This window comes from Mandrillus leucophaeus, unplaced genomic scaffold (assembly GCF_000951045.1).
Source record: "Mandrillus leucophaeus isolate KB7577 unplaced genomic scaffold, Mleu.le_1.0 Scaffold370, whole genome shotgun sequence".
Taxonomy (NCBI): Eukaryota; Metazoa; Chordata; class Mammalia; order Primates; family Cercopithecidae; genus Mandrillus; species Mandrillus leucophaeus.
In genome coordinates this window covers 165,550-190,222 of record NW_012103921.1, presented here as the reverse complement: position 1 = coordinate 190,222, position 24,673 = coordinate 165,550, and the positions used below count along the sequence as shown (strand labels likewise).

Sequence of the window (24,673 nt, the reverse complement as noted above, 5' to 3'; positions counted from 1 at the left end):
GTGCATGTCCTGCTCACAAGCCTGGGCGGGGCTCCTGATGGTTTGGCGGTTGCACAGGGTCAGGCCCAGGTTGCTGGTGCTGTCTCTTGGGAAATCTTGCAGTAACCATGGTACCTGGGACCCCAGGGACCCAGATACGCTGGGGATGGGTGCGCCACACTGCTGAGACCTGTCAACCTTCCAGCTGTTCACGTCTTTCCTCAGAGCCTGTTCTGCCCTCAGGAACCATGTGGACTCCAGCTCAGCCTGTGATCTTTGACTCCTGCTGCTTCCCTGCCCCTTTTCCTCCAGCCAGAACTCCCCGCCCCAGGCTCAGACCCAAGAAGACCTGCAGTTTATATGCCTTAGGGTACAAGAACCAAGGAGGAGGCTTGGCTGGAGGACTCTTCTGGCCCTACCTCTCCATCAAGCTTGCTGTGAGGTCTGGTGAGCATTGCCCTCTCTGCTGTCAGATGGGCATTAGCATTCCTGTTTTGTCTGCTTCCCAGGACTGTTGAGGCCATCAAGTGAGATGGTCCGTACAGGGCCTAGAACACGTAGTATTTGCCCAATAAATTGTGTTGAGTAAGATAATGGCAGAGGACTTTATTGCACAGCCCTTTCCTCCCTCTCTCTTGCACATGTGCGTGTGTGTGTGTGTGTGTGGTTTCCTTTTTCAGTTGCATGGAGGAACAGCACTGTGAAAGGTGACTCAGGGGCATGACTGTAAAAGCACAGCCAGGATCCCTGGTCCAGGATGGCAGCCTATATGCCTGCTTAGGTGGGTCTGGGGAGTGGTTAAGTTTCCTCTGCCCAGGGGGCAGGCTGGGCTCTAGGGTGGGACTTCAGCCTTCTCTTGCTCTCACCTCCCTCCTTTTGCCTGGAAGGACCCACAGAGATTGAACCTCTAGCTGTCCATGTGAGGGCTGAAATGAACCTCCTGCCCTTGACCTGGTATCTGCTTGTTCCCTTTCTCAGGGCATTTGAGAGACATGGCTTCTAGGCTCAAGCTGCCAGGAGTCCATGTGTATGTGTGCTGGAGAGTTGAGAGTTCTTTTTTCCAGAGGGTGTGACTTCCATCAAGACGGTACCTATTTTCCCTGCCATAAGGCCCCCTCTTCCCCGATGACACGGTCAGTAGCCATGTGGTGGTAATACTCCTTGTTACTCCACCTTAAGTCTGCAAGTAGAAAAATGGACACAGATAACAACTGAGTGGTCAGTGGCAGCCACATATGGGCAGCCAGAGGCACGAGCAAGGTCCCTTTGGTCAGTGGCAGCCACAAAGGCCCAGGCTTTGGGGAGGCCCTGGTTGGTGCCCTTGGGGTTGCCTGCCTGGTTTCGGCAATAAATAACATGAGGACCCAAAAACCAAACCAAAACAAAAAATACAACCAGTATCTCTTGGGGTAGGTGGTGGGAGACTGTTTAAATTATCGGCCTTCCCTGGGCCACTAGGTGGTTGCTGGCGCAGGGCTAGGCAGGCGGTCATCGGCACGTGTGCAACTCCACGAGCCGCTGGCACTGCCGGCACTTGACGAAGCAGCACCAGTGGAATTTGCAGCTGCAGCGTTCAGCCAGCTCCACCTGCGCCGTGTGGAAGCCGCGGCCACAGCACAGCAGCTCACAGCCGTCGATGGCCTTGGACGTCTTGTTGCATGTGCGGCCCCTCGTGCCCAGCACGCCGCTGCGCATGTCCTGCTCGCAGAAGTCGGGGCTGGGCTCCAAGTACACCAGGTCCTCATCTGTGTGCGGCTTGAACTGTGCATTGCGTGGCACCAGTGCCCTGGAGGAGCCCACGCGGCGTGGCTCCACCTCAGTGGCACCATCAAACTTCTCCTTCAGTGCGTGACCCACCTGGCGGAAGGGCGGCACGGCTCGCCAGCACGTCTTTACCTCACAGGAGCCTGACACCCCGTGGCACTTGCATTCCACCCGCATGTGTGTCAGGATGGCCTGTGGGAGAGGGTAGGGGAGAGGGGCCATCAGGAGATGGCAAGGGGAGGTGGGGAGGGGCCCTGGAGGCTGACAGCGGACTGTTGGTGCCCTGGGGCCGACGCTGCAGTCAGATTTGCTGTTGTACCTCCTCTTACGAATTATGCGGTACTGGGCTGCTAAGCAGTGTTGTGACAGGTGAACAAGGTACTGTCCCTGCACTTGGGGCACTGGAAGTTGATGAAAGAGAAGCACTAAGGGTGGTGTCCTATCAACAGTGAGTGACAGGTGCTGGGTAGGGAGAACACTGCTGCATTTAACTTCTGTAGGAACCTTGGGGAGTAGGCATCCAGAAGGCAGGTGGCGTTATAGGCACACGATCTTCATGGTGATGGGGAGAAAGGTTCACATCCTAGCTCTGCTGCTGTTTTGGGGAGTCAATGTGTATGAGAGACAGGGATGGACACACATGTATGTATGTGTGTGGGGGGCCATATGTATGGAGGGGGCCACTTACCCTGTCTGTAATACCTGCCCGCCTGTCTGCACCCCCACCTGGCCTGTCCTGAACCCCACTGGCCTACAGAGGTGCCAGGTGCTGGTGAGAGCCTGCACAAATGTTTTCTGAGTGGCCATGTGGGTGGGAGAGTATGTGAGGCCCTGCGCACGCTATCCCTACCCCGCTTTTGGTAGCACCATACTACCTTCCTGCCGGCCTCATTGTTGTGGAGGTTCATGAGGGCTCTGCTGGACGAGGCCCCCTTGCTTCTCTCCCGCACATCCACAAACGACTGTGAGAAGGCCACACCGTAGGCGATGTTGTCAGAGCATCCTGACCACTGGAAGCCTGGGGTGTGGTGGGCACAGAGAGGGTTGTGGTGAGTGAGGGCCAAGGTCATGCCCCCTGCCCTCCCACTCTGACCACCTCCTGCACCTACCCTGTGGGCTGACCCCGTGCACCGTCCGGTCACAGCCACACTTCTCCAGCTCCCCACTGCTGCACGCCCGCGTCACTGCAAAGGCCACACCTGCCGAAGAGATGGCGTACACGAAGGCCGCCTCCCGAGTCCCTGTGGGAGGCAGACGGAGGGCAGGGCTGGGTCCCAGGGCTCCTCCCTGCACCCTCCTTTGTAGAGGGGGAGGGGCATATGGGGCCTCCTGCTTGCTGGAGGCCAGAAGGGAGCAAGACGGCAGAAATCAGGAAGGTGCTTGTTCTTATCACACTAATAGCTGAATCTGCTTCCTTTACCAGAGCATGGCTTAGGGCTCTTCACACAGGCAGATCCTGTCATCCTCACAACCACCCCAGAAGGCAAGGACTGTTACCATCTCCATTTTAACAGAGTCTTGGGGGCTTTTCCGAGGTCACTGAGCCAGCAGACAGTCTGGCTTCAGAGCCTATGTTCCCAGCTCCTGTGGGAAGCTGTTCTCACTCCCTCCCCAGAAGGTTTGCGAAGGTTTATGGAAGACCAGACAGGCTGGGAGAGGTGAACTGGCTTGCCAAGGCTGCAGGTAGGAAGAAGGCCTGGACTATAAACTCAGGTCTGGCTTCCTTTTCTGGCCTGTTCCCCAGCTGGCCCCACTGGAGTCACCCTACCTTATGATCTTGCCCCTTCCTCTGAGACTGGGCCTGTTTCTGAAAATGTCTTGCTTCCTTAGAGTAAACCGTAATAACAACAGCTTCTACGTAACCCCTAACCCCTATTGTGGCTAATTAGGAGATACCTATTACGCATAAGCCCTCCACCACTGGGGGCTTCATTGTCCCCCATTTTATAGATGGAGAAATGGAGGATCAGCCGGGGAAGGGATTTGGTCCCAGTCACCCAGCCAGAGAGCCACAGAACCAAGACTCAAGCACACGTCTGACCGCCTCTGCCCCATGACTTCTCAGTGATTCTATTTTGGTGCCGGCCCTCGGCCCTCGTCCCCTGCCTGAATGGATGTTTTTATCCTCCTAAGAACTGTGCCTCGGGGGTGTAGCTGTTGTGGACTCTCTTTCTGGAGGTGGGGGGCAGTGTGCGAGCTGGAGTATGCATGGCCGGCTGGGTGTGTGACCAGACAGCAGACCATGCTCCCCTCCTGGGCCCTGTGAGGAGGGCCTCTGTATGCTGTAACTGTCCTTCTGTCTCTTGTCGGAGTGTCTGTGTCCACAGGAGTGGAGGGGGCAGGCCTTGGCCCCATGGTTGGCAGTTACCTCTGTGACACCCAGGCCTGTGCTCTCGGCTGCCCCAGGGAGCAGTCACCGTGGTCAGATGGAAACAATCACCTTCTCTGTGCCCGTGTCTGTGGACAGAGGCTGTAGAGGCCGGGCACTGGGGTGGGAGGCAGCTCAGTCCCCGACCACTCAGGACGCCCTGTTCTTGGTTCGGCCCTTGAGCTGGCGATAGTGCCCACCACCCACTCTCCACTGCCCACCCTCCACCCTGGCTTGGCCATTTTGGGCCAGCATTGGGGGGCTTGGCTGGAGCAATGGAGCCTCGACAGCCTGAGACAGAGTCTTCTCCAAGTTAATCGAGGTTAATAGCAGGATCATGTTGGTTGGTTTTATGCTGTGGCCGCCCAAAGAGAGACGACTTCAGTTTCTGGTATTTCTGGTATTTCCAGGCCTGAACCAGCACAAATCTTTGCCCCAAAGACCAAGGGGGAAGGGAAGTCAAAGCAGGAGACGGGGCTGGCTGACGAGACTGGCGGGTCGCCTCAGCCTGGCCTCGCATGGTCCTTCCTCCTCTGCTGGTCTTGGCTCCCAGGCCACCCCGGCCCAACCCCAGCCCCAGGCTGATCTCCCCTGTGTACTGGGGGTCCCTGGGGTGCAGGGCCCCCAGGGAGGTTGCTCAGAGAGACCTCTGCCTCATTCCCCAAACCAACATTCATCCACTGAGACTCCCAGGTTCCTTTTGCCCTGGCTTTGGGAACAAGAACACTGTTTTCTCATCTCAGGACTGGGCCTGAAGGAAGAGATTCTGGAAGGAAGATTAACGACCTAAAGCTTAGAGACGGTTTACCATGTGCTGGGCTCTGTCTAAGCACTTCACATGTGTTATATACTTGTCCCAACAACCCTAAGAAGTAGATACTTTTCATCCATCTTTGACAGATGGAGAAACTGAGGCACTGAGTGGTAAAGCAACTTGTCCAACAATACCCAGCCAGGAAGTGGTGGAGTTAGAATTTGAACCCAGGCAGCCAGACTCCAGAGCTTTCAAACTTGACATTATTCTGCCTCCCAGAGGCCCTGAGCCCCTGGGAATACACATGCAGTTGATTCCACCTCCCACATATGGAGCCAAGAAGGGCTTCCTTAGGTCCACCCCAAACTTCACATGCTGTAGGACAAGCCCAGTTCCCTCTGTGGGTTCTTTACTGGGGGACGGTGAGCAGCTGGCCTCTGGGCTCAGTACAGCAGGCCCCAGAAAGCCTGGAAGATGTAGGCAAGCATCTGTGCCTCTAAAGCTGATGGCAGCTTCTCCAGCCTTCTCTACCTGGTTCTGGCTTCCAGCCCCTGGACTCCAGGGTGGTGGCCCTTCCCAGTTCCTCACCTCTGCCCAGGTGCCCAGGCTGGAGCCCTGCTCACTTGAGGAGGACCTGGCAGAGCACTCTCCCCAGGGGCCACTCAGACATAGAGAAAGAACGGTGGTCCACCTGGGTGGGTAGCAGCAGAGCTTCCCTAGCAAGGTGGCAGATCCTGCTCCCTGGCCAGGGACTTTTTGAGGGAGGAAGGCAATCCTTGCCTTGTCCTTTCCTGGGCCAGGGGCCAGGGTAAGGCAGAACTCTATGGTGACTTCTTCCGTTTTCATACAGCCATTTGCCCCTTCCCACACCCAGCTCATTTCTTCCTGCTGTTTCTTATTCCTAGAGCACCCCTGGCCCCTGATGTCACAGGTCTAAATACTGTGTGTCCTCTGGGTCCAGCCTCAATGCCACCTTTCCCAAGGTGCTAAGGCTGCTTGGGGCTGGGAATTCAGTTAACCTGTAAATCCACTAACAGCCACTCTTTCTGAGGGCCTGCCATGTGCTGTCTAAGGCTCATGACAGCCTTAGCAATGAGCTCTCTACAGCTCTGCTCTGTAGAAGAAAAGGTGAGAGGCTTGGTGTCTTGCCCTGGCTCCCTCAGGCAGTAAATGGCCAAGTGGGGATTGGAACCAAGGCTTGTCAGACTCAAGGCCTGTGCCCTTCATAGCATATCACTTGTGAAGTCTTTCCCAGATACGGGAGAAGGAAGTAGTTAGGAGTGTTTGGAGAACTGGCTAAGGCTGAGTTGGACTGGCAATGAAGCCATAGGCTTGCTGATCCCCTGGGTGCCAGGGCAGGTATCTTGGTAGAGGTGAGGCCCAGCTGGAGTCCTGGGGAGGTGGGGCAGGATAGGCACTGTCTCCCAGGATAACCTTATCCCCCGTTCTCCAACCTCTACCCCTGCCCAGTCTGCCTTTCCAGATTCCTTTACTCTCTTGGATGTGCAAAAACCCACCTTTTCTTGAAACCAGCTCCAGGAAGCCCCTTTAGATGTAAGAGACAATACAGGATCAGGGAAAGAGCGAAGGTTTCAGAGCCAAAGTTGTATTGCATTCTCACTAGCAGTGTGACCTTTCTTTCTGAGCCTTCCTGAGTTGAGTGTTCTCAACTCTAACATAAGGATAATAATGCCACCCCGGCAGGCCAGACTTTGCACCTCTCTGCCTCCCTGCCCCATGTGGTCAGAATCAGGATGTCCCAAGCTTTATCTTCTAATTGTCTTGTGTGTGTCTGGCCACTGCAGCCTCAAGGCTTTCCCAGTGTGGGAGTATCTCGGGGGTACCTCCTCCCCAGATCTTCTGTAACTTATAGCATCAAAAGGCTGGGTCACAGAGGTAACCCAGGAGAAAAAAATGTTCGCCCCATCATTGGGTCCAGTGTGATGCCAATATTGAGGACAAAGGTGAGAGCACAGGTTCTAGTGAGGGACACCCAAGACCACAGAGCATTTACTTCTTAGGTCCAGGTGGTGCCACAGTCAGGAAGGTGTCCTAGATGGTTTAGACATGGGGAATGGACAGACAGGCCTGGGTTTGGACCCTCACTTTGCGATGGCCAGGGCACCACATGGCCTCCCAGCCACAGCAGTCAGACCCTGAGGGGGCCTTAGAATTCATCAAGTCCCTCATCTCAGGATAGGGATTTGCTCAAGGTCGTAGAATAAGACACAGTAGAGGCAGAGGAGGCCCAGTGCTGTCTACAAATGGAGGACAGCAGGAGAAGGGTTGTTGTTACTGCCTTTCCTGCCTCTCCTACCCTGTCCAGGCACACCTTTGCCTGGTGCTATGGCCTCCCTCCCACCCTCACACCCGTTGGTTCATTCGATGTTTATTGGTTTATTTGATATTTATCAGTTCAGTATTTAACAATTCATTCAATATTTATCAGTTGCCTATTATATGCAGGTCCTGCTCATTTAACATTTTAATATTTGTTGGTTACCTATTATGTGCAAGTCCTGTTCTAGGGCTTGGGATTAAGTAGTGACTAAAACACAGAGGCCACCCCTCATCTAGCCCTGAATACCTGCTCAGCCAAGAACCACCAATCCCCGCCCTCCCAGCTATGCCAGCTACATTACCAAATTTTTGGTAGATGTTCAGCCTAGAACACACAGTTTTGCCCCAAATTACACACCTCCCTCATTGTTCATGATTATTTCACTGTCCATCTTGCCTCCAGGCCAGGAGCAGGGGAGGCTGTGAGACCTGGGGCAGTGCTGGCAGTGGGAGAGCCCCCCACCCCTGAGCCATGTGGGGGTCAGTTAGCCCTTCCTAGGCATCATCTCTCTGATCCTCACGGGAATCCTAGGAGGCTGGTCCTGGGGTGGTCAAGGAGGACACTGGGATTTAGAGAGGGCATAGACCTTGCCCAGAATCTCCCAGCCAAGAGTTGGCAGGCCCAGGGCTGGGGGTGTTACCGCCCTCTGCTTGCCAAGTCTCCTTTCTCACCTGTGATGTCGGAGAACAGCACTATAAACTCAGAGTGTCACGAGAATGACCTGATGTAATAGCACACCACAGGCCCTCAACAAATGGGGGCTCCTTCTCTCCTCTCAGACCCTGGGGTGGGTCTGGTCTGGCCTGCTAGCTTTGTCTTCCACGTCTGACGCCATGACCCAGCCAGGTGGCTCATGTATGCAGGCTCTGGCCACGCCCCCGGTCCTGAAAGCTGGGCATGTGAGTGAGGCCCGCTTACACGGGCTGCTGTAGATGACAGGAGCTGGTGACGGGAGGTGTGTCTACACGAAGTGCTTCCCATGCGTGAGACCACTGTATCTTCGTGACAGCCTCATGAGGTGGGCCTGCGTGTGGCCTTGTTGCCAGGCAAGGACACAGATGCTCAGGGGAGCGCAGGCACTTGTCCCAGGCCATCCTCGGCCTCACCCTTCCTTCATCTGCCTCACCAGCCAGTCCCTGGACCTTCTGAGAGCAGTGCTTCGCTCTCGGACCTCAGGAGGGACAAGCCCCTTTTCCTCTTAGTCATTGGAGACAAATTAAGAAGTTTCCAAGAGGAATTTTACTAGGGAAGAAAACCACAAATGCAAAAAGGAGGAGTCTGATGCGTGGGCAGAGCTCAGCCTCCTTCTCCAAGTGCGACTGGTACCTGCCAGGTGTGACTGGCCTAGTCTCGGCACCTTGACATGTCCCTCTCCAAAGGGGGCTGGACATTCGACTCTACCACTCAGACTTTAGTCCAGAGCAGGTACCACCCAGGCCTAGTAGGAATCTCAGCATCCCTCAGAACTTGCTGAGCCAGTGCTGGGTACCCCCTTGGTTCCTCCCCGAAAGGTAAGGAGGGCTTCTCACAGGGTCCCGAGTACCCACGATGACTTCAGGCCAGCATTGGCCCAGGCTACCCCCTTCCTTGCCTCTTTGATTCCTTTCCCCCGACCTGCTTTCTGTCATTAGATGACATCCACTAACTGTCTCCTCCATGCCAGGCTTTGCCATGTGCCAAGAAACAGGTCAATGAGCCATGACCCTTGCCTTGCAAGGGTCCGAGTCCTAGTGATGGGGGAGTGGAGTCGGGTGAGGAGATAAGCATTTCAGTCTAAAAGGTGTGCTAGAAGCAGCGTGAACACAAATGGTGTGGATAAAAAGGTGTGTGTATATATAGAAATAGAGAATAACAAAGCAAATGGGTGAAAATGTAAGCGGTTGGTGAATCAAGTGAAGAGGATATAGGAGTTCCTTGTCCTACTTTTGCAACTCTTCTGTAAGTTTGAAATTATGATTCAAAAAAAATCCCACAGGAAGAACAAAGAGCTTTGGAGCCCAGAGGGAAGAGCTGAGAAGGTGTCGTGGAGGAGGCAACTGCTGAGCCCTCAAGAAGGGGGCTTGGGTGTTTGGGGTAGAGGATGTTGCATGTGCAAAGGGAGGAGTGGGAGAGGGTGACAGCCTGCCATAGGAAACGCTGCCAGTCTATCCACCAATCTGTCCAAGACACACCTACTCTGTCCAAGGGCTTCCCAGGCTCATGAGCTGCTGTTTGAGGCTGGTTCTGGGGCCCCATCGACCAGGCAGCCCTTCCTGCCTGGAGGCAGCACTGTCATCCTGGGAGATCCTCCACTGCCAGGCTAGGCTCACTGGGTCTCTGTTGCTTTTCCAGAGCAGTGATGTTCAGCAATGCCAAGCGAGATCATGCCTTTTTGGCCCCTGCCAGCTCTTAGGAGAACGGCTTCCAAATTTCTATCACAGTTGGTTTCCAGCAACATCCAAATGGTTTGCCACAAGCCCAGCAGCCCCGGCCGTCCAGGACCACAGGTGCCAGGAGAAGGGTTGGCCCAGGCAACCCCTTCCTGCTGCCTGAGCAAGTCAAAGGGCCCTGTCGATGGTTAGTGACTCGGAAGTGTCAGTTTCATGCTCAGGAAGTAGAAAAAGGGGCCCATAGTTTAGAGAACTTTCTCGAGGGCAGGAGCTTGGCTGGCGACCTCCGGAGGAGACTTCCAGTTCCATAGACCGTTCTCTATGCCCTGGCCCCCCTGTCTTTGGCTTAATGCCATCTCACATTTCTGGTCTCAGCTGAGGGCCAGTCTCCTCGGAAAAGCCTTCCCTGAGCATCCCAGCCCCAGCGAGGGGTGGTGTCCACTCTGTGCTCCCACAGTCTCCCCTGGCCCCTTGATCACAGCGTTTCCTTGTTGAGGGTAAGACCACAGACCTGGTAGCGGGACTGCCTGGGGTTGAGTCCTGGCTCTGCCACTTTCTAGTTCTGTGACCTTGGGCAAGTTACTTAACCTCCATGTGCCTCTGTTTCTGCACATCCCTGTATCTCAGGGCTGGCCGTGCTGGAGGTGCACAATAAGGTTGGTCAGGTGTACCAAGGAATGGGATGGGCCCAGATACTGGAAGCTAAGTGCTGGGGTGGGAAGAGCAGCGGGCCAGGGATCCAGAGCCTCGGGTCTAAGCCCTGACTGCTCCTCTCCCTCTGAGGAACCTTGGGCAAGTCAGTGCTGTTCCCTGCCCGAGCCTCAGTTTCTTCCTTCATTACCTGCTTACACTTCCAGGAGGCCATCACTGGAAACACGGCGTGCTTCTCAGCGCTGCCCCAGCACAGAGCTGCCATCTCTTCCGATGGCCCCCATCCCACATGCGCCTCCCATCTGGATCATCCTCCTGTCCTGGGCCCCCAACGCTCTGCATCCTTTATGCCCTCACTTGGGCCCTGTGTTGGTTTTACTTCAGAAATGACCTGGAATAGCCCTGTTGCTCACAAGCATCTCATTTCCTGCTGGGCCCACGCCCTGGCACTGCAGGCTCCTCTGCAGCCCTGCACGCCCTTCCCTCACCTTGCGTCACCACCTTGCCGAAGACGGGCAGGGAGTCGAGTGTGGAGCAGTTCCAGCGCCGGTTCCGGAACTGGTACTGGCACTCCTCAATGGCCAGTTGGGCACCGCGACGCACCGAGTCCATGACTTCCAGGTTCCGCTTGCACATCTGCACCTGCCTCTGGATCAGGCCCTTGAGTTTCTCACACGTCTCCTCCTCTGAGATGCTCCCCACTGACGATAGCTTGGCCAGGTACCTGGGGAGAGGGTGGCATGTGATGCAGAGCCCACCTCCTCATCTTTCCCGGCCCAGGACCAGGCCTGCGCTCCAGCCTGGGTCTCTGGGAACTGACTCATCCCAGTGACTGGGCCTGGCTACTGACTTCTCTCTTGACCCAGTTACAGGCCCTCCTGCCCAGCTCTAGGGGCACCAAGGGAGTGGAAATGCTGTCTTCCACAAAAGGCCTCTATCTCAAGTTAGGCAAAGCAGGCAGCAGCAGTGGGAGTGAAGCTGATTGAGCCCCTATGGGATCCCTCCCTGCCCCGGTGGCCCCTGTGCCACTGTCTGTGCCAGGACGTCACCCCAGACCTGGCTATGGGATCCCGCTATTCCTTGCCGAGATGCCCTCTAGCGAGGAGGCTGGAGCCGCTGTCTGCCCAGGGTCTCTCTTTCCCTGCCCTAGGCAGGAACCCCAGTGATCCTTGGCCCACCTTCTGGCCACAAGACCAAGTTCCTCACTGCCAGCCACATCCTAGGACCACCAGATGGAGACCAGTGGCATTGTTGCCACCCTTTGGAGGTGGGACAATGAGGGCAGTGATGGGCTAGAGGTCTAGGGATGGTCAGGATATGGGTGGTGGTGGCGAGAGTGGGTGGCTGTATGGAGGGTTCAAAAGCCAAGTGCAGCATGCTCTCTCCTCTGCCCCTTGAGTTTCTATGGAGATGGAGCAATGATGGCTGCTCCTCAGAGGGTTATTGCGAGGATCATGATCTCAATGAGAGGAGTTCTGTGAAGGTGCTCCGGGACCAGGCACATGTGGGAGGGGGGGCCTGTGAATGTTTCCATTTCAGTGGAGGACGAGAGAGAGCACCACAGTTACAGGTCACCGACTAGGTGCTGTGCACCATGGCTGCACTTCGCCCTGTTGCATCCTCACCCCAAATATATGAGGTGATCATGCTTATGCCCATTTTATGGATTCTAGAATGAAGAGGGTGACAGGCCCAAGATGACACAGACAGCAAGTGCGAGAGCTCAACTTCCAATCCCTTCACACCTATAGGTCTTTCTCCTGCCTGTCCTCCTTCGTGGCATTGAAGGGGCCTGGGAGGCCCTAACTCATCTGAGGACAGACACTCTGTGATCTGGGTCAGGAGGCAAAGAGACCTGACGCAAGACATAAAAGTGCTCACTGGGATTGGAGCAGAGCTGGGGAAGGGCCCTATGAGGGAGAAGCTGAACCGCTCTTGAGGGAAGGGAAACATGCATTAACTGAGCACTTATTAAGTGTCAGGTCTTGTTCAGAGAGGTGGAGCGACTGGCTCAAGGTCACCCAGCTCTAAGGGCAGACCTGAATTAGAGCTCGGGTCTGGACACCCCAGAGGCTTGTGCTCTAACCATTGCCCCTCAGCCTGCCCTACCCTTCCCCTGAGTGTCTCTGGCCAGGGCCAAGTGCACATAGTAGGTGGACAAGAGGCAGCCTCTGGAGAGGAGAGCTGAGTGGTGACTCTGGAAGACCCCCTTTCCCATCTGGTGAGTGGGAGATGTGTCTGATCACCTCCCAGGGCAGGGCTGCCTTCCAGGTTCTTAGAGAAGCAACAGAGTGCAGAGAATCACACCTAAGCAATGTTCCCCAACAGGGGATCTGGCCCAGACTCCTCGTTTTACAGGTGGACACACTGAGGCCCCAGAGATGGAGAGGGGGCCTTCCCATGCCAGAAGGAGGTTCCGGGCCTGGCTCTGCCTTCAGCCTCAGCCACACAGATTGGAGTTTCCTGCTGCCCCAGACTCTGCAGCAAGCCAGGCCTCCTGCAGGGGCTTGCCCAGCACACTGAGTATCCCAAGGGTTGGGGATCTTCTGGAGGTGCCAGTGAAGAAGCTGTTGCATCTTATAAAAGAAGCTGTGCAAATTTCTTGTTTGAAGAAGGATAAAGGGAAGGTCACTGCTCTCTGGGCCTCAGTTTCCTCATCTGTAATAAGAGAAGGGGCCACTGGTTCTGTCTGAGTGAAGGAACTGCTGCCTGGAGCAAGAGGGATCTGTGTGTGAGAGATGGCCTGACACTGGCCTGAGGCAATGAGGCAGGAAGTCACCATTCGTTTGTTGAATGAGGGAATGAATGAATGGTGACCAAATAGAAAAGCAAAGAGAAAGTCCTATTTACAGGAATTCTTTCTAAAGATAAGAAGAGCTAACTTCTATGGAACTTGGGACTGGGCTAAGTACTTTACTTTATTGCATTTAATCCTCTCAGCCAACCAACTCCCACTTGAAAGAAGAGGAAACTGAGGCACAGACATTTTAAGTAATTTACCTCATGTGCAGGGCCATACAGCCGGTGAGGTTGAGCAGGACTTGAACCTGGCGTTTGCCTGGCTTCACAGCCTTGGGCAGAGACAGTATTCTCTGTGCGGCTCAAAGACTAGAATTGACACCGTGGCCAGAAGCTGCTGGGAGCTGGGTTTATTCAACCCAAAGATGCTAGCCAGGGTGCAGTTGGGGGGCTGTCTCCCTATCCCTGGAGGTTTGCAGGTGGCAGCTAAATTTTATTTGTCAAGTATGTGAGTTGGACCAAGTGACGGTTCTTGAATCTGGCTGTGCATCAGAAACGTGTGCAGGGTTTGTTGAAAGTGGACGTGCCTGAGTCCCAGTCCCAGCGGGGTTTGGTGGGCATCTGAGGTTAACTTAATGTGCCTTAGATACAGCTGGGAGGCCAGGTAGGCGCTGGCCCCGAGAGCAGTCTGTGTAAGTATGGGTGATGTTTCCTTCTCAGCCATAGGGAGCTCTGACTCAGGGATGCCACTGCCCTCCTCACTGTGGCATTGATCCCCAAGATGTTCCTTTTCCCGTGGCTGTGGAGCCTGAGCCTGGTTTTCCTTATCTGTAAATGGAGATAACGGTTCTCACCCAGAGGGCTGCCGAGAGGAATGCCCGTGATTTGCTGTGTGATGCACCTGGCTGTCAGCTGGGTACATCCTAGATGCCAGGTAATTGTGGGGGCAAGTACACAGCACGGGGCAAGTGCGAAGTAGGTGGTATCAGGCCAAGGACGGCCAGCCTCCCCTCCCCACCCCCCACATTCCTGGTCTCCCAGGGGCCTCCCCGCCCCTCCTTCCTATCTACTTGGTGGTTCCCAGGGGATGCACAGACTGGTGGTGTCCTGACAAGGCCCAGGCAGGAGCTCGGAGCCCCTTGGGGGGAAGACAAGGGCAGGAAGGGGGCTGAGACGCAGCAGAGGCTGTATTTGGAAGGGGAAGGGCCCACTGGCTCCTCAGCCCTGCCTGGGCGCTCTCCCGCCTCTGCCCAGTCAAGGGGTCGCCTGTGGAGCTAGTCCTACCTGTTGCTGTTGGCCTGCAGGGGGCGCCAAGAGCCTGGCTACTGGCGGTGGGCCAGGTCCACGTTCAGGAGGCCACAGGTGTCCCTAGGTCGGGGCACAAGGAATTGGGCCTGACGTTGGATCCTTTCCTGCTCAGACCCAGGCTTGGCCTCTTGGCAAAGGGTGGGGGCCCTGTTTGCTCTGTCATGTGGGGGCACAGAGCTGGCCCATTCCCAAGTCAGCCTCTGCTCCCACAGCGTGCAGCCAAGGAGGCTGCGTCTGGCTGTGCTGGGCCCTGGCCTCTGGTCAAGGGAGGCACCCAAGGGCACGGGTTCTCTGGGCGAGGTGGCGGGGGGGGGGGGGCAGCCTCTGACCCACCATGACCTTGGGCAAGTCCCTGCCATACTTGGAGCCTGTCTTCTCATGGGTACAGTAAACTGGTGGGTCCATATGGCCTTTCCCACTGTCAGAGTAGGTGAGCCTCCTTCTACTGGCAGGGTGGGGAGTGGCTGGGCCTCAGGGGCCTACTGGCCCCGTGCCAGGCTGATAGATGTGTCTCTGCCATTGAATAAGTAGTGAGATGGACCAGGGGAGCCACCTGCATCCCCCTACCCAGGCTCAGAAGGCAGCAAGGGCTGAATGACAGTCGCAGGGGCTTAGGGTGAGCTGCTGGGCTGCCGTGGCCGTGAGTCACTGGGCCAGCTTCCAGGAAGGAGCTGAGCAACCTCTTCCGTTGGCACCAGTGCCCACCCCCAGCCCCTGCCTTCATCTGGCACAGCAGCTGTCCCCTTCCATACACACGAGGCCCAGCCCCACCCCCACCCCTGTTCCCCCAGACCACAGGGTCTCGCCTGGGCAGGGCTGGGTGCCAGGGCTGGAAATGGAACTGGGCACCGGCTCTAGAGAGTGAGAACCCCAGGCATTACAGGCTCTCATCCACAATGTTTCTGCTTGCCCGTTTCAGTATCTAGCTAGCATCTGGCCCCATTTTACAGATGAGCAAACTGAGGCTACAGAGACAAAGCAACTTGCACAAAGTCCCACAGCTAGAGCAGTGAGCTGCAGTGCAAACCCAGCCCTAATTCTCAACTCTGTTTCCTCTGTACCTGGCTGTGGATATGCCCCATTTACCTGCTGAGAGGGCTAATACTGCCCTTGGTGCCTCATACAGAGCACAGTGCATAGAAGGTGTTTAATAAATGCCTGCAGCAGGGATGTAGGGCTCTGTCCTGACAGGGTTCCCTTTGCTTGCCTCCTGGCAGAGTGCTCAGGACGGGGAAGATAAGGATGAGGGAGGAATGTGGGGGCTGCTGTGGTCTTTTGATCTGCTGAGGGCCTGGACACCCATTAGGGTGAGGCCTGATTCGTCCTGGACACCTCAGGAATCCCCTTCCAGCGCCCTAGGGTGGTTCAACCTCAGAGACACGTGTGCCACCCGCTGACCCTGGAGTTGGACCAGGCTCAAACATGGAGTGCACCAGCCCTTTCTAGGGGTGACAGAGAGCCAGGGCATGATGGGTGGGCTGGGCCAGGCTGTGCAGGGCGTTGGCCATCCCTGAGACTTCTCCTGTCCTGGCTGCATTACCCCAATTTAGGTTCCTTCCTGCCACCGTGGAGTACAGGCTTAGCAATTTGCCACCTGCTGCCCCGGCCACCCAGGACTCTAGCCATGGCCATGCCGTTGATCAGGTTACCCCGCCAGCCCAGGCCGACCCTGCTGCCGCTACCAGCCAGCTCATGCCCTGATCTTCTCCAACGGGGGCTGCAGGTCCTGCAGGCTCCTCCCAGGAGGCCCTCCCTGAGCCCGGCCCGTGCCTACAGCCTGCAAGGCTGGAGGGCCCTTGCCCTGCCAGGGAGATCAGATCCTCTCAGCCACCTGCTGTTTTCATTAGAAACTAAAATTAGCTGGGCTTGTCCCAAGCTTTTCCAGGTTTGCTTGCTTTTTTAAAAAAATATACAAATTCCTAGAGGAAAATCTGCACCTCTGCGACTCCTCCCAGCTCTTACGCTGTGAGTCAAGAGGAGAGGGGACGGGAAATAGCTGGAGCGTTTGGGAGGCCAAGCAGACCAGTGTCGTGGGTCCCGGCCCTGCGGGTGTCCAGGTGGGGGCTGGGACGCCGGCGCAGGCCTCTCTGCCCCCTCCCTTTGGCCTCCCTGCCTGCCTGGGCCACATTTAGAGCCTCCTCAGGAGCGGTCGTGCCTGTGATACCAGGGAGGAAGGAGACCAAGGGGGTGGGAGGGGGAGCCGGAAGAAAACGGAGTGGCTGCTGAACAGAGCCACCTTGGGGGATGTGGGCCAGTGGGGACAAAAGTGACCACAGTCCCCATCCAGGACTGTGTTCTTAGGGGGATGGTGCCTGGTTTCCCAAGATGCTAACCATACCCCCCACTCACTTTTCCATCTTTGAATGTTTCTATAACCATAGTCTTGATATCCTGCTGTCCTCCCCCTGACAGTGCCTTAGCCTTGGAGACCCTTGTCCTTTGGCATGGCAGGCAGTGCAGTAAGGACACGGACCAGGAACTCCTGGGTCCAAATCTCATCTTTGTGTTGCTTGAGGCAAGTTAGTGAACACCTCTGAGCCTCAGTGTGTTCATCTGTGAAGTGGGAAGACTGGGATTCCTGCAGGCAGGAGGCCTAAATGAATGAAATGTGTGTGCAGGAGATGCTCGTCCCTGCTGCAACATTGTTCTAGCAGCATCATCAAGATGCTCACTGCCATCAGTGCCATCACCACCCCTCCCACTACCTCTCCCAGTTCCTCTGGTCGCCCCTCTGCTGCACCCCAGACCAGACCTGTGCTGGCTTCCGCTCGTTTGTGTGTTTTCTTTGCTTGACTCTCTTGGCCCTCTTAGGCCTGGGTTCCTGGTCTTTTTTTCAGCTGATCATGCCTGAGAGGTGGGACACGCTCCCCCAGGGTACAGTGGATGACCTCAGCAGCCATCTCAATGGCAGGCTTTTGACAGAGTCTCCAGACGAAGTCTGCAGGGTTTGAGAATGTGTTTCCTGGCGACCGTCAGTCAGACCCTGTGAGGCTGGGGAGTGTGAGAGATGGGTGGAGGGGATGGTGCTGCTAGGACATCAAGAGCTGGGACACTGGGGTGAGGGCAGGGACAGTGGTGTGCAGGACAAGCTCAGGAGTGTCAAGGGGACTTGGAAACCATTTGTGGACATAACAGAGTAGATGCATGGGACCTTCATTTATGTTCTGCAATCAATAGTCACATGCCTCAGTATGTCCTTAGTGCAACAGCACAGGGCTGGCTACGCAGGTGTCTTCCCCTCTGTTTTGCAGATGAGGAAACTGAAGCTCAGAGAAGCATATGTTTGAGGCCATGCGGCCTGCAGTGGGAGGTCAGGATTTGAAGACAGGTCACTCTGGCTCCTAAGCCAAAGATGATCCAGGGTACTGAGGCATGTCAACAGACAGTGACCTGAGGGAGGAGGCCTGATTCTTCCCTCGATGGGTCTTTCTAGAGCCCCATGTCTTTTCTCAACTACAGCGAGGTGTCTGGGCTGTGTTCAGGAGTAAGGGGTGTGGGGACAGATGTCTGGGTGGTTATGGGGCTGCCTGGACAGTGTGGAGGCCTGTGGTCTCCGTAGCTGTTGGGGCCACAGAAGAGCTGCTGCCACTGGTCCAAAACCCCTGGAGGGGCAGGCTTTGGAGACACTCATGGTGGTTTGCAGGGCAGTGGGTGCTGCCTTCACCCCTCAGCCTTAGCATGGTCCTAGGTCTGTCAAGGCCCAGGCCAAGTCCTCTTGGCCTCAGGTGCATTTCCTCAGGTGGAGAGAGAGAACGGCCTCCCCTGGAACCCAGGCCTCCACTGCCAGTGCACACCACTCCGCACCTTCGGGCCCCTCTCCCTCTTTCCTGTCTCCTGGGACCTCTTGCTCCCATCTCCTATCCTTGGAAGCCTCAGTGCCCTCATTTTCTGACTCTTAGTTTCCCAATTCTCATGACTTCCAGTATCCTGGCACCCCAGCCCCCTGCATTTCACTCCTGGGGGCTCTGTGTCCCCCACTTCCTGTTTGAGGGATCTATGTCCCCCACTTGCTGTTTGGGAGCCCCCCACCCCATTTCCCATCTCACTGTATGTGTTCCCAGGGAGCTGGTGGCTGCCTCAGGGCCACAAAGTAGACGGTTGGACCTGAGCCTGGATGGCCCCAGAGCTCTGCCAGATGAGAACTTGCCTTCTCTCCCTGAGGCAGGTGTGTTGTTGGGGGGGAGTGGGTGTCAAATTTAAGGCTGATCTGACCTCACCTTGTTCCCCGACTTGCCAGCAGAGAGCTCTTCCTTTGCTAGACCCACCCAACCTGTGTCCCCATAACCTTTCATGTCCTGTGGCCACTGACCCATTGAACTGTCCTCCCTGGTGGGCTGAGAGAACCTGGGGGTGGGGAAAGAGGAGACCAGGTGAAACCCCAGCCGAACTGTCCAGAGCCAGTGCTGGCCTCCTGGAGTGAGGCTCCCGGTTTCTAGTGAGTTCCTCAGCCTTGGGGGATACCTTCCAAAGGTCCAGTCCTGGGAAAGCCTGTGGCTGAACCCCCACTCCTGCCCCCACCAGGGTGGGGCTCATGCCCCCAGCAGATAATAACTGGCTAGGGGTACGGGGCTGCAGGGCAGCTGCCAGTGGCTGCAGGGACAGCTCTGGGAGACCTGGGATGGAGTCCTGGTTCTACCACCGCCATGCTGTATGGCCCTCAGTGCCCAGCACAGGGCCTGATGTGGGGAAGCGCTCGACATGTTTGCATGGGGGCATCCCAGGCCCTCCCTGGCAGGAAGGCTCCCCAAAGGGGTTGAGCTGAGAGAGTCCCCAAGAACCCCCTCACTCTCATGCCTCGAAGCTTGGGTTGCCAGAACAGCTGGGCACCTGACCCAGAAGGGGCTACTCTGCTGTCTCCAGCACTTGGGGAAGGGTCTCTGGGGCCCAATCCTGGGATTTCAGGGCTTGTGTGTGAACAGATTGAGAAATAGGGTCTGAAGGGACCATTCAGAGTCATCGCAGGGAAGGGCCCTCAGGCCCATCAGCATTCCCACTGTTCTAATGGGCCTCCCCGAAGATACATATGAGCTGTCCGAGGCTCCTCTCCCCTGGAGGACGCATCCCTTCCTCCTCCCACCTCCCTCCCGCTCTCTCCTCAGACCAGGTCCCCTCCTCTGCGGGGTCTGACTTGGCAGGGAACTTTCAGAACACAGTTTGGTTTCAGTTTGCCAGGACATGGGGGAGGGGGAGCTGGTGGGGTCACGGCAGGGAGCGAGCCGTCCCGAGTTTGGCTGAATCACAGAAGATGCAGTTCAGGACTCAGAGATAAAACCTGGCAACTCCTGTGGAAATCTGGAGAGCAACCCTGGGGTCGCAGCTCTGCCTGCAGCTGCGCCTGCTCCATGCAGTGGAGGGGTGACGGGAGGGCCCACGGCAGGCAGCTGTCACCCCACCCATGGCTCCCTGGCCAATCTGCACCCCACAGGCTCAGCCCAAGCCCCTCTTCCCAGAGGCAGCAACAAGAGGAGGCTTGGTGCAAATGCTCAGCTTTCTGAGTGTACCCACAGGGCCTGAGTTGAGCGAGTTTCAACAGGTTTGGGGAGCACTGTCTTGTCAGATGCTTGCTGCGTTGCTCAATTGCTAATCCAGGGTTGAGGGAAGAAAGTCAAACCATAGCAGACAGCTGGGTCGTGACTGCTGCCTGAGCCACCCCCTCGGGCACAGCCTGGTCTTGGGGCGCTGCAGTGCTGGCGGAGAAACACTCAGCCTGGCTCTCAGGGTCTGTTCCAGCCCAGGAGTGAGGGGCAGAGCAGCAGATCTGGGGGGCAACAGTCACACTTCCTGCCACCCACTTCTGTGCCTTTTAGTATCACCTGAGCCTCAGGGCAGTGGAGCAGAACCTTCCTCCTACTGCAGGCCTTTGAAGAGGGGCTACCATTGGACAACAGCTGAGAACCCTCTGAACAAGCCCGCCTTTCATTCATCCATCAAAGATTGGCTGAGCACCTAGTACCCGGCAGGCACGTGCCAGGCACTGTGAGATATTCAGAGGTGTTTATGCCACAGCCGCGGCCTCCAGATGTTTATAACCTTGTAGAAGCAGTAAAGAAACCACACGATTAGACTAGAGTTATATATAATACGAAACGGTTCTATAGGCGGGGGATGAAAGCTGTAAAATCTGGACACGGGAGAGCAGTTCCAGTCCTGCTTCTGATTTGCAGAATGACCTTGGGAAAGTCATCGCACGTCTGGGCCTCTGAAGTAGGGCTGAAAGTAATCTACACTCCTCTCCTCTGAAAGTAGTTGTGGTGAGGCATGGCGGGGAGGGTGTGTGGTTCAAACAGGGTAATGGTTGTGAAAGGTCTTTGTAAACCACCGATTCTTGGGGGAATGATTTTGCGCCCCCAGAGGACATTTGGCAAAGTCTGCAGACATTTTATGTTGTCACCTGGGGGGATGCTACTGGCTATCTAGACGGTAAAGGTCAGGGATGCTGCTAAATATCCCACAATGCACAGAAAAGACCCACACAGAAGACGTATCCAGTCCCAAATATCAGTGATATGGAGGTTGAGAAATCCTGGTGTGAACTGTAAAGTACTGGGAAGGTGTTTGTGATTGTAATTCACTGCCCAGGGCCATGGAGGAGCTCTAAGGAGACAGGTTTTTGACTATTTAAGGGGAGAGAGGGATCTTTAAAAGCTGGGAATCAGGGGGACACTTCCTGGAGGAGGTGGGCCACATCTTTACCTGCGTGGCTGGCACTGCACATCTGGGCTGGCTCTGCCCCATCCCTGCCCCAGGGAGTTGTGCCCAGAGTGTTGGGCTTCACTCCACCAAAGGCCAAGGGAGATATAAACTGCCCCCCCGGCCCCTGGGCAAGCAGGCTCAGGGGAGCTTGGCCCGAAGTTGCACACCAGTGGGGACTCAAAGCCAGTGGAAAGCATGATGCGTCCTTCACTGCCCCCAGGGCACTGAAAGGTGCTCCCAGCAGCAATTCCTCTGCCCGACATGATTGGCTTGTGAGCCAGGCTAGGTCCTCCTGACTCTGGGAGGCTCCTGCGGGGGCCCTTGTTGAGCAAGGGGGTTGCAGCCTAAGATCCTATGTGTGTTAAATCAGTGGATCTGGGTGGGACAGACTGGGATAAACAGGGCTCGGGAGCAGCAACCTGAAGGCCCGTTTTCTCCACCACCCTTATCAATAGGGACGCGGCCCTGTAGCTCCCTGACAGCAGCCCTTGCTTCCGGCAGCTGCCATGGCTGCCACTTCCATCAACGTGCCTGGCCCCTTGCCAGTTCGCCACATGTATGGGTTCACTCTTTCTTACCAACCACCATTGTGCACTATTTGCATCAGTGGGCTCCATTTTACAGATGAGAAACCCGAGGCTCAGAGAGGTTAAGTAACCTGTCCAAGGTCACTCAGCTGGGCAGGGTAGAGCTCAGTTGGATCTCAAAGACCCACTTCTTGGCCATGCCGCTGGCCTGCCTCCGAGTGCAGCATGGGCTCCCTCCCCTCCCCCGTGGGATTCTGCTAGAGCCCCACTACCCTCCTCTGAGAAATTCACAATCCTCAGACCTTAGCTTATTTATTCCCTAACCCTCCCCAGCACTTCCATCTGGGGTTCAGAACGATCTGCTGAGGACTGTGGCCCCGAGGGAGGAAGGGGCCACCCAGTATGTGGTCCAGAGCTGGGACTGGAACCCAGGTGTCCTGACTCCCGGTACAGCCTCAGTGCAGGGAAGAGGGGACATTCAGAAACATTTCTGAGCTCAGGTCTGTGGCAGGGTAGCCTCCTTAAGGGCAGAGCCCCAGCCTTCCCCCAGGGACTCTTCATCCATCCGGCCCTCCCTCAGTGGTGTGAGCCATCACAAGCTGTCAGCCGGCTCCTCCGGGTGCCAGACAAGAGAGTCTAATCAACAGCTCCCAGCTTCTCTGGGCCTGCCCAGGCCTCAGGCTGCCCTCCCAGCTCCAGGCTCCATCCTGCCCAACAGCTGCACGCGGCGGGACACCTGGCCTCCCCACCAGGCCACCCGCCCTTCTGAGACAACAGATAGCCCCGGCTCTCGCCACTGGCCAGCAGACCCACCCTGGACTGAAGCCTGACTCCAGGGTATTGGGAGGTGAGTGGAACCTAGACCTTGCTCCTCGGCAGGTGCTGTCAGCTATCCTCTCAGGGCCAGGCCTCCTCATACCTCACGCTTGAGAAGACACAGTGCCAGCCACCATGCCTGCATGGACACCTGCCTGCCCAAAGCTTTTCCTTCTAGAGGCAGCTTTTCAGTCAGACACCTCTGGCATTTACCAGCTGGGTGACTTGGGCAGTTACCTCTGCAATCCCCAATCTTCTCATCTGTAATGAGATGGAAACGTTGGGATTTAGATCATGCTGTGGGAGTCATCATAATAATTATTATTGTTATGATCCTACAGTCTTCAGACCAAGTCCCCCTCTGTGCCTGCTCGGGCTCGCACTCAGCTCTTTTCTCTCACAGCCATAGAGCATGCGCCCCGTTCCACCCAGTCGTGGTTTTATCATGTCTTTCTACCTAGACTCCAGGCTTGTGGGAGGCCAGGCTGTGACATCCATGTCCCCCAGAGCTGCCATTCCTGGCCAGCTGATGGTTCGATAGAGGTTGATAAATATTGGACCCAACCTTGGTATGTGCCCAGTGTCTTCTTCATACCCTCTCTGGTTTGGGAGGGTCCTGGGAAGCCTGTTGTTCCTCTTGCCTTGGGCAGAGCAGAGAGACCCTTGGCTTGAAGCCGGGGGTGGAGCAGGAGCGAGCTGGGTCATCCAGAGACCTGCTTCGTGGCAACCTGAACCATCACCGTTGCAGAGAACAGGTTTGCCAACCTCTCTTCTCCTAGGCCGCCCCTCCTCACCCCACCCCCAACGGCACAGGCAGGAGAACTGAGTTGTTGGAATTCCCCACAGTTTGCATGATCCAAAGCTGAGGTTGCCTTCCCGGCTGGGATTTTGGGGGTGGACATGGGTGAAGGTGAGTGGTGATGCCACCGGGCCATGCTGGCTCCACTTTGGGACAGCTTCAGGGAAGGGGGTATAGGGTCACTGCCTGGGAGTCAGAACACCTGGGTTCAGTTCTCAGCTCTGAATTGGGGCAGGTAGCTTCCCCTCCCTAGGCCTCAGTTTCCTCATCTGTAAAATGAGTCAAAGATGAGATGCTCCTGAAGGACTTCCCCCTGCAGATGTAGCTGTCTTCCATGCAGGCCTGGGCCAGACGCTTGGACTGCCACTTTTTATTCTTTGTTTTTTGTGGCTTTGGCGGTGCTGGGCAGGTGAGACCCAGTTCTTGCTCCTCCTGATGCTCAGATCTGTTTTGGAGATGCCGGCTCTGAACCCATGCATTCAAGAACCAGCTCCAGGGACACCCAGGGTCCTCCAAGTCCAAATCAGCTCCCTCCCCAGCTCTGCGACCCAGGCTCCATTCAGGGGGTGGCCTGCAGGGGGGCAGTGGGAGAAGGTGATAGTGCCCTGCTTTCTGTACACTCTGCCACTGCTCCTGAAGTGTTAATCAAATTAAGTCTCCAAGAAAAACAAAAGCTCCGCAGCCACTTCGGGCTGCCTTGGAGTCGTTTGCTCTCGGAACAGCTGGGAGAATTCTACATCACCTCTGTCCCCCAAGCCCTGGGTGGCTCTGACCCCAACGAACACACTCCTTCCAGCCTGGAGGGCTCTGGCTGGCCACAATGACCTCATAGCAACAGCCATTGGACACTCGGGGCAATTTCATGAGAGATATTTGTTCTTTGGTCTTGATGCAGAGAGAATTTTTTCCTCTCTCCCTGTCTCCATGGAAACCCCAGCTACACTGTTGGCGATCCCCCTTCCCACCCCATGCTTTTCAGATCAATATTGGAGCTTGGCTCCCCACTGGCTGCCCGCAGCGGATGGTGGCAGAGCTCTGGGCAGGAGGAATTGGGGCCAGGGTTAAGTGCGGGGCATGGGGAACCGTCCCTGAGAGGGGATGAAAGGAGTGCAGGTCCTCTTGCTCCCTGTCCACCCACTCACTGGAGCTCATCCCTTTAGTCTCCCTCCCCGCAGCAAACCTTCCGCCCCTACCCAGGGAGCGCCCTGAGCGCAAACCCAGTCAAGGAGAAACAGACAGGTCACCAGCGGTTACCACCCCTCCTTCTTAGGCTAGACACGGGAAGGTGGGGGGCCGTTGTCTTCTTTAACGTCTGGACGGAGTTTCTTCCTGCCCCAGGGAAAAACCAAGGCCCGGCCAGCACCGGCGCCAGCCCCGGGCCCTGGGAGACCAGGCATCCTGGTCCCTTCCTTCTATCTCCCGCTCCCGCCCCCCAAGCAGAAACAGGTCCCTGCACGCCTCCAGCCCAGCCCGCAGCGCGGCGCAGCTCGGCGCGGGGAGCTCGCTCCGGACTTCTCGGGATTAACCTGCTATTATGTCCCAGAGCCCTTCCCTGCAATGGGCTT

The 24,673-nt window shown here is 56.3% G+C and overlaps 1 protein-coding gene across 1 annotated transcript in view; it reads right to left on the bottom strand.

Moving 5' to 3' along the window:
- Positions 1-1,125: 1,125 nt before the first annotated feature.
- The window catches only part of WNT4 (wingless-type MMTV integration site family, member 4), a 25,121-nt gene continuing 1,573 nt past the window's right edge, over positions 1,126-24,673 (bottom strand). The window contains exons 2-5 of the mRNA XM_011990125.1: positions 10,715-10,950; positions 2,853-2,984; positions 2,619-2,761; positions 1,126-1,935 (exon numbers count right to left, since the gene is read on the bottom strand). Of these exons, the coding sequence (XP_011845515.1) occupies positions 1,468-1,935; positions 2,619-2,761; positions 2,853-2,984; positions 10,715-10,862 (891 nt within the window). The 5' untranslated portion in view covers positions 10,863-10,950 and the 3' untranslated portion in view covers positions 1,126-1,467. The remainder of the gene's footprint in view (positions 1,936-2,618; positions 2,762-2,852; positions 2,985-10,714; positions 10,951-24,673) is intronic.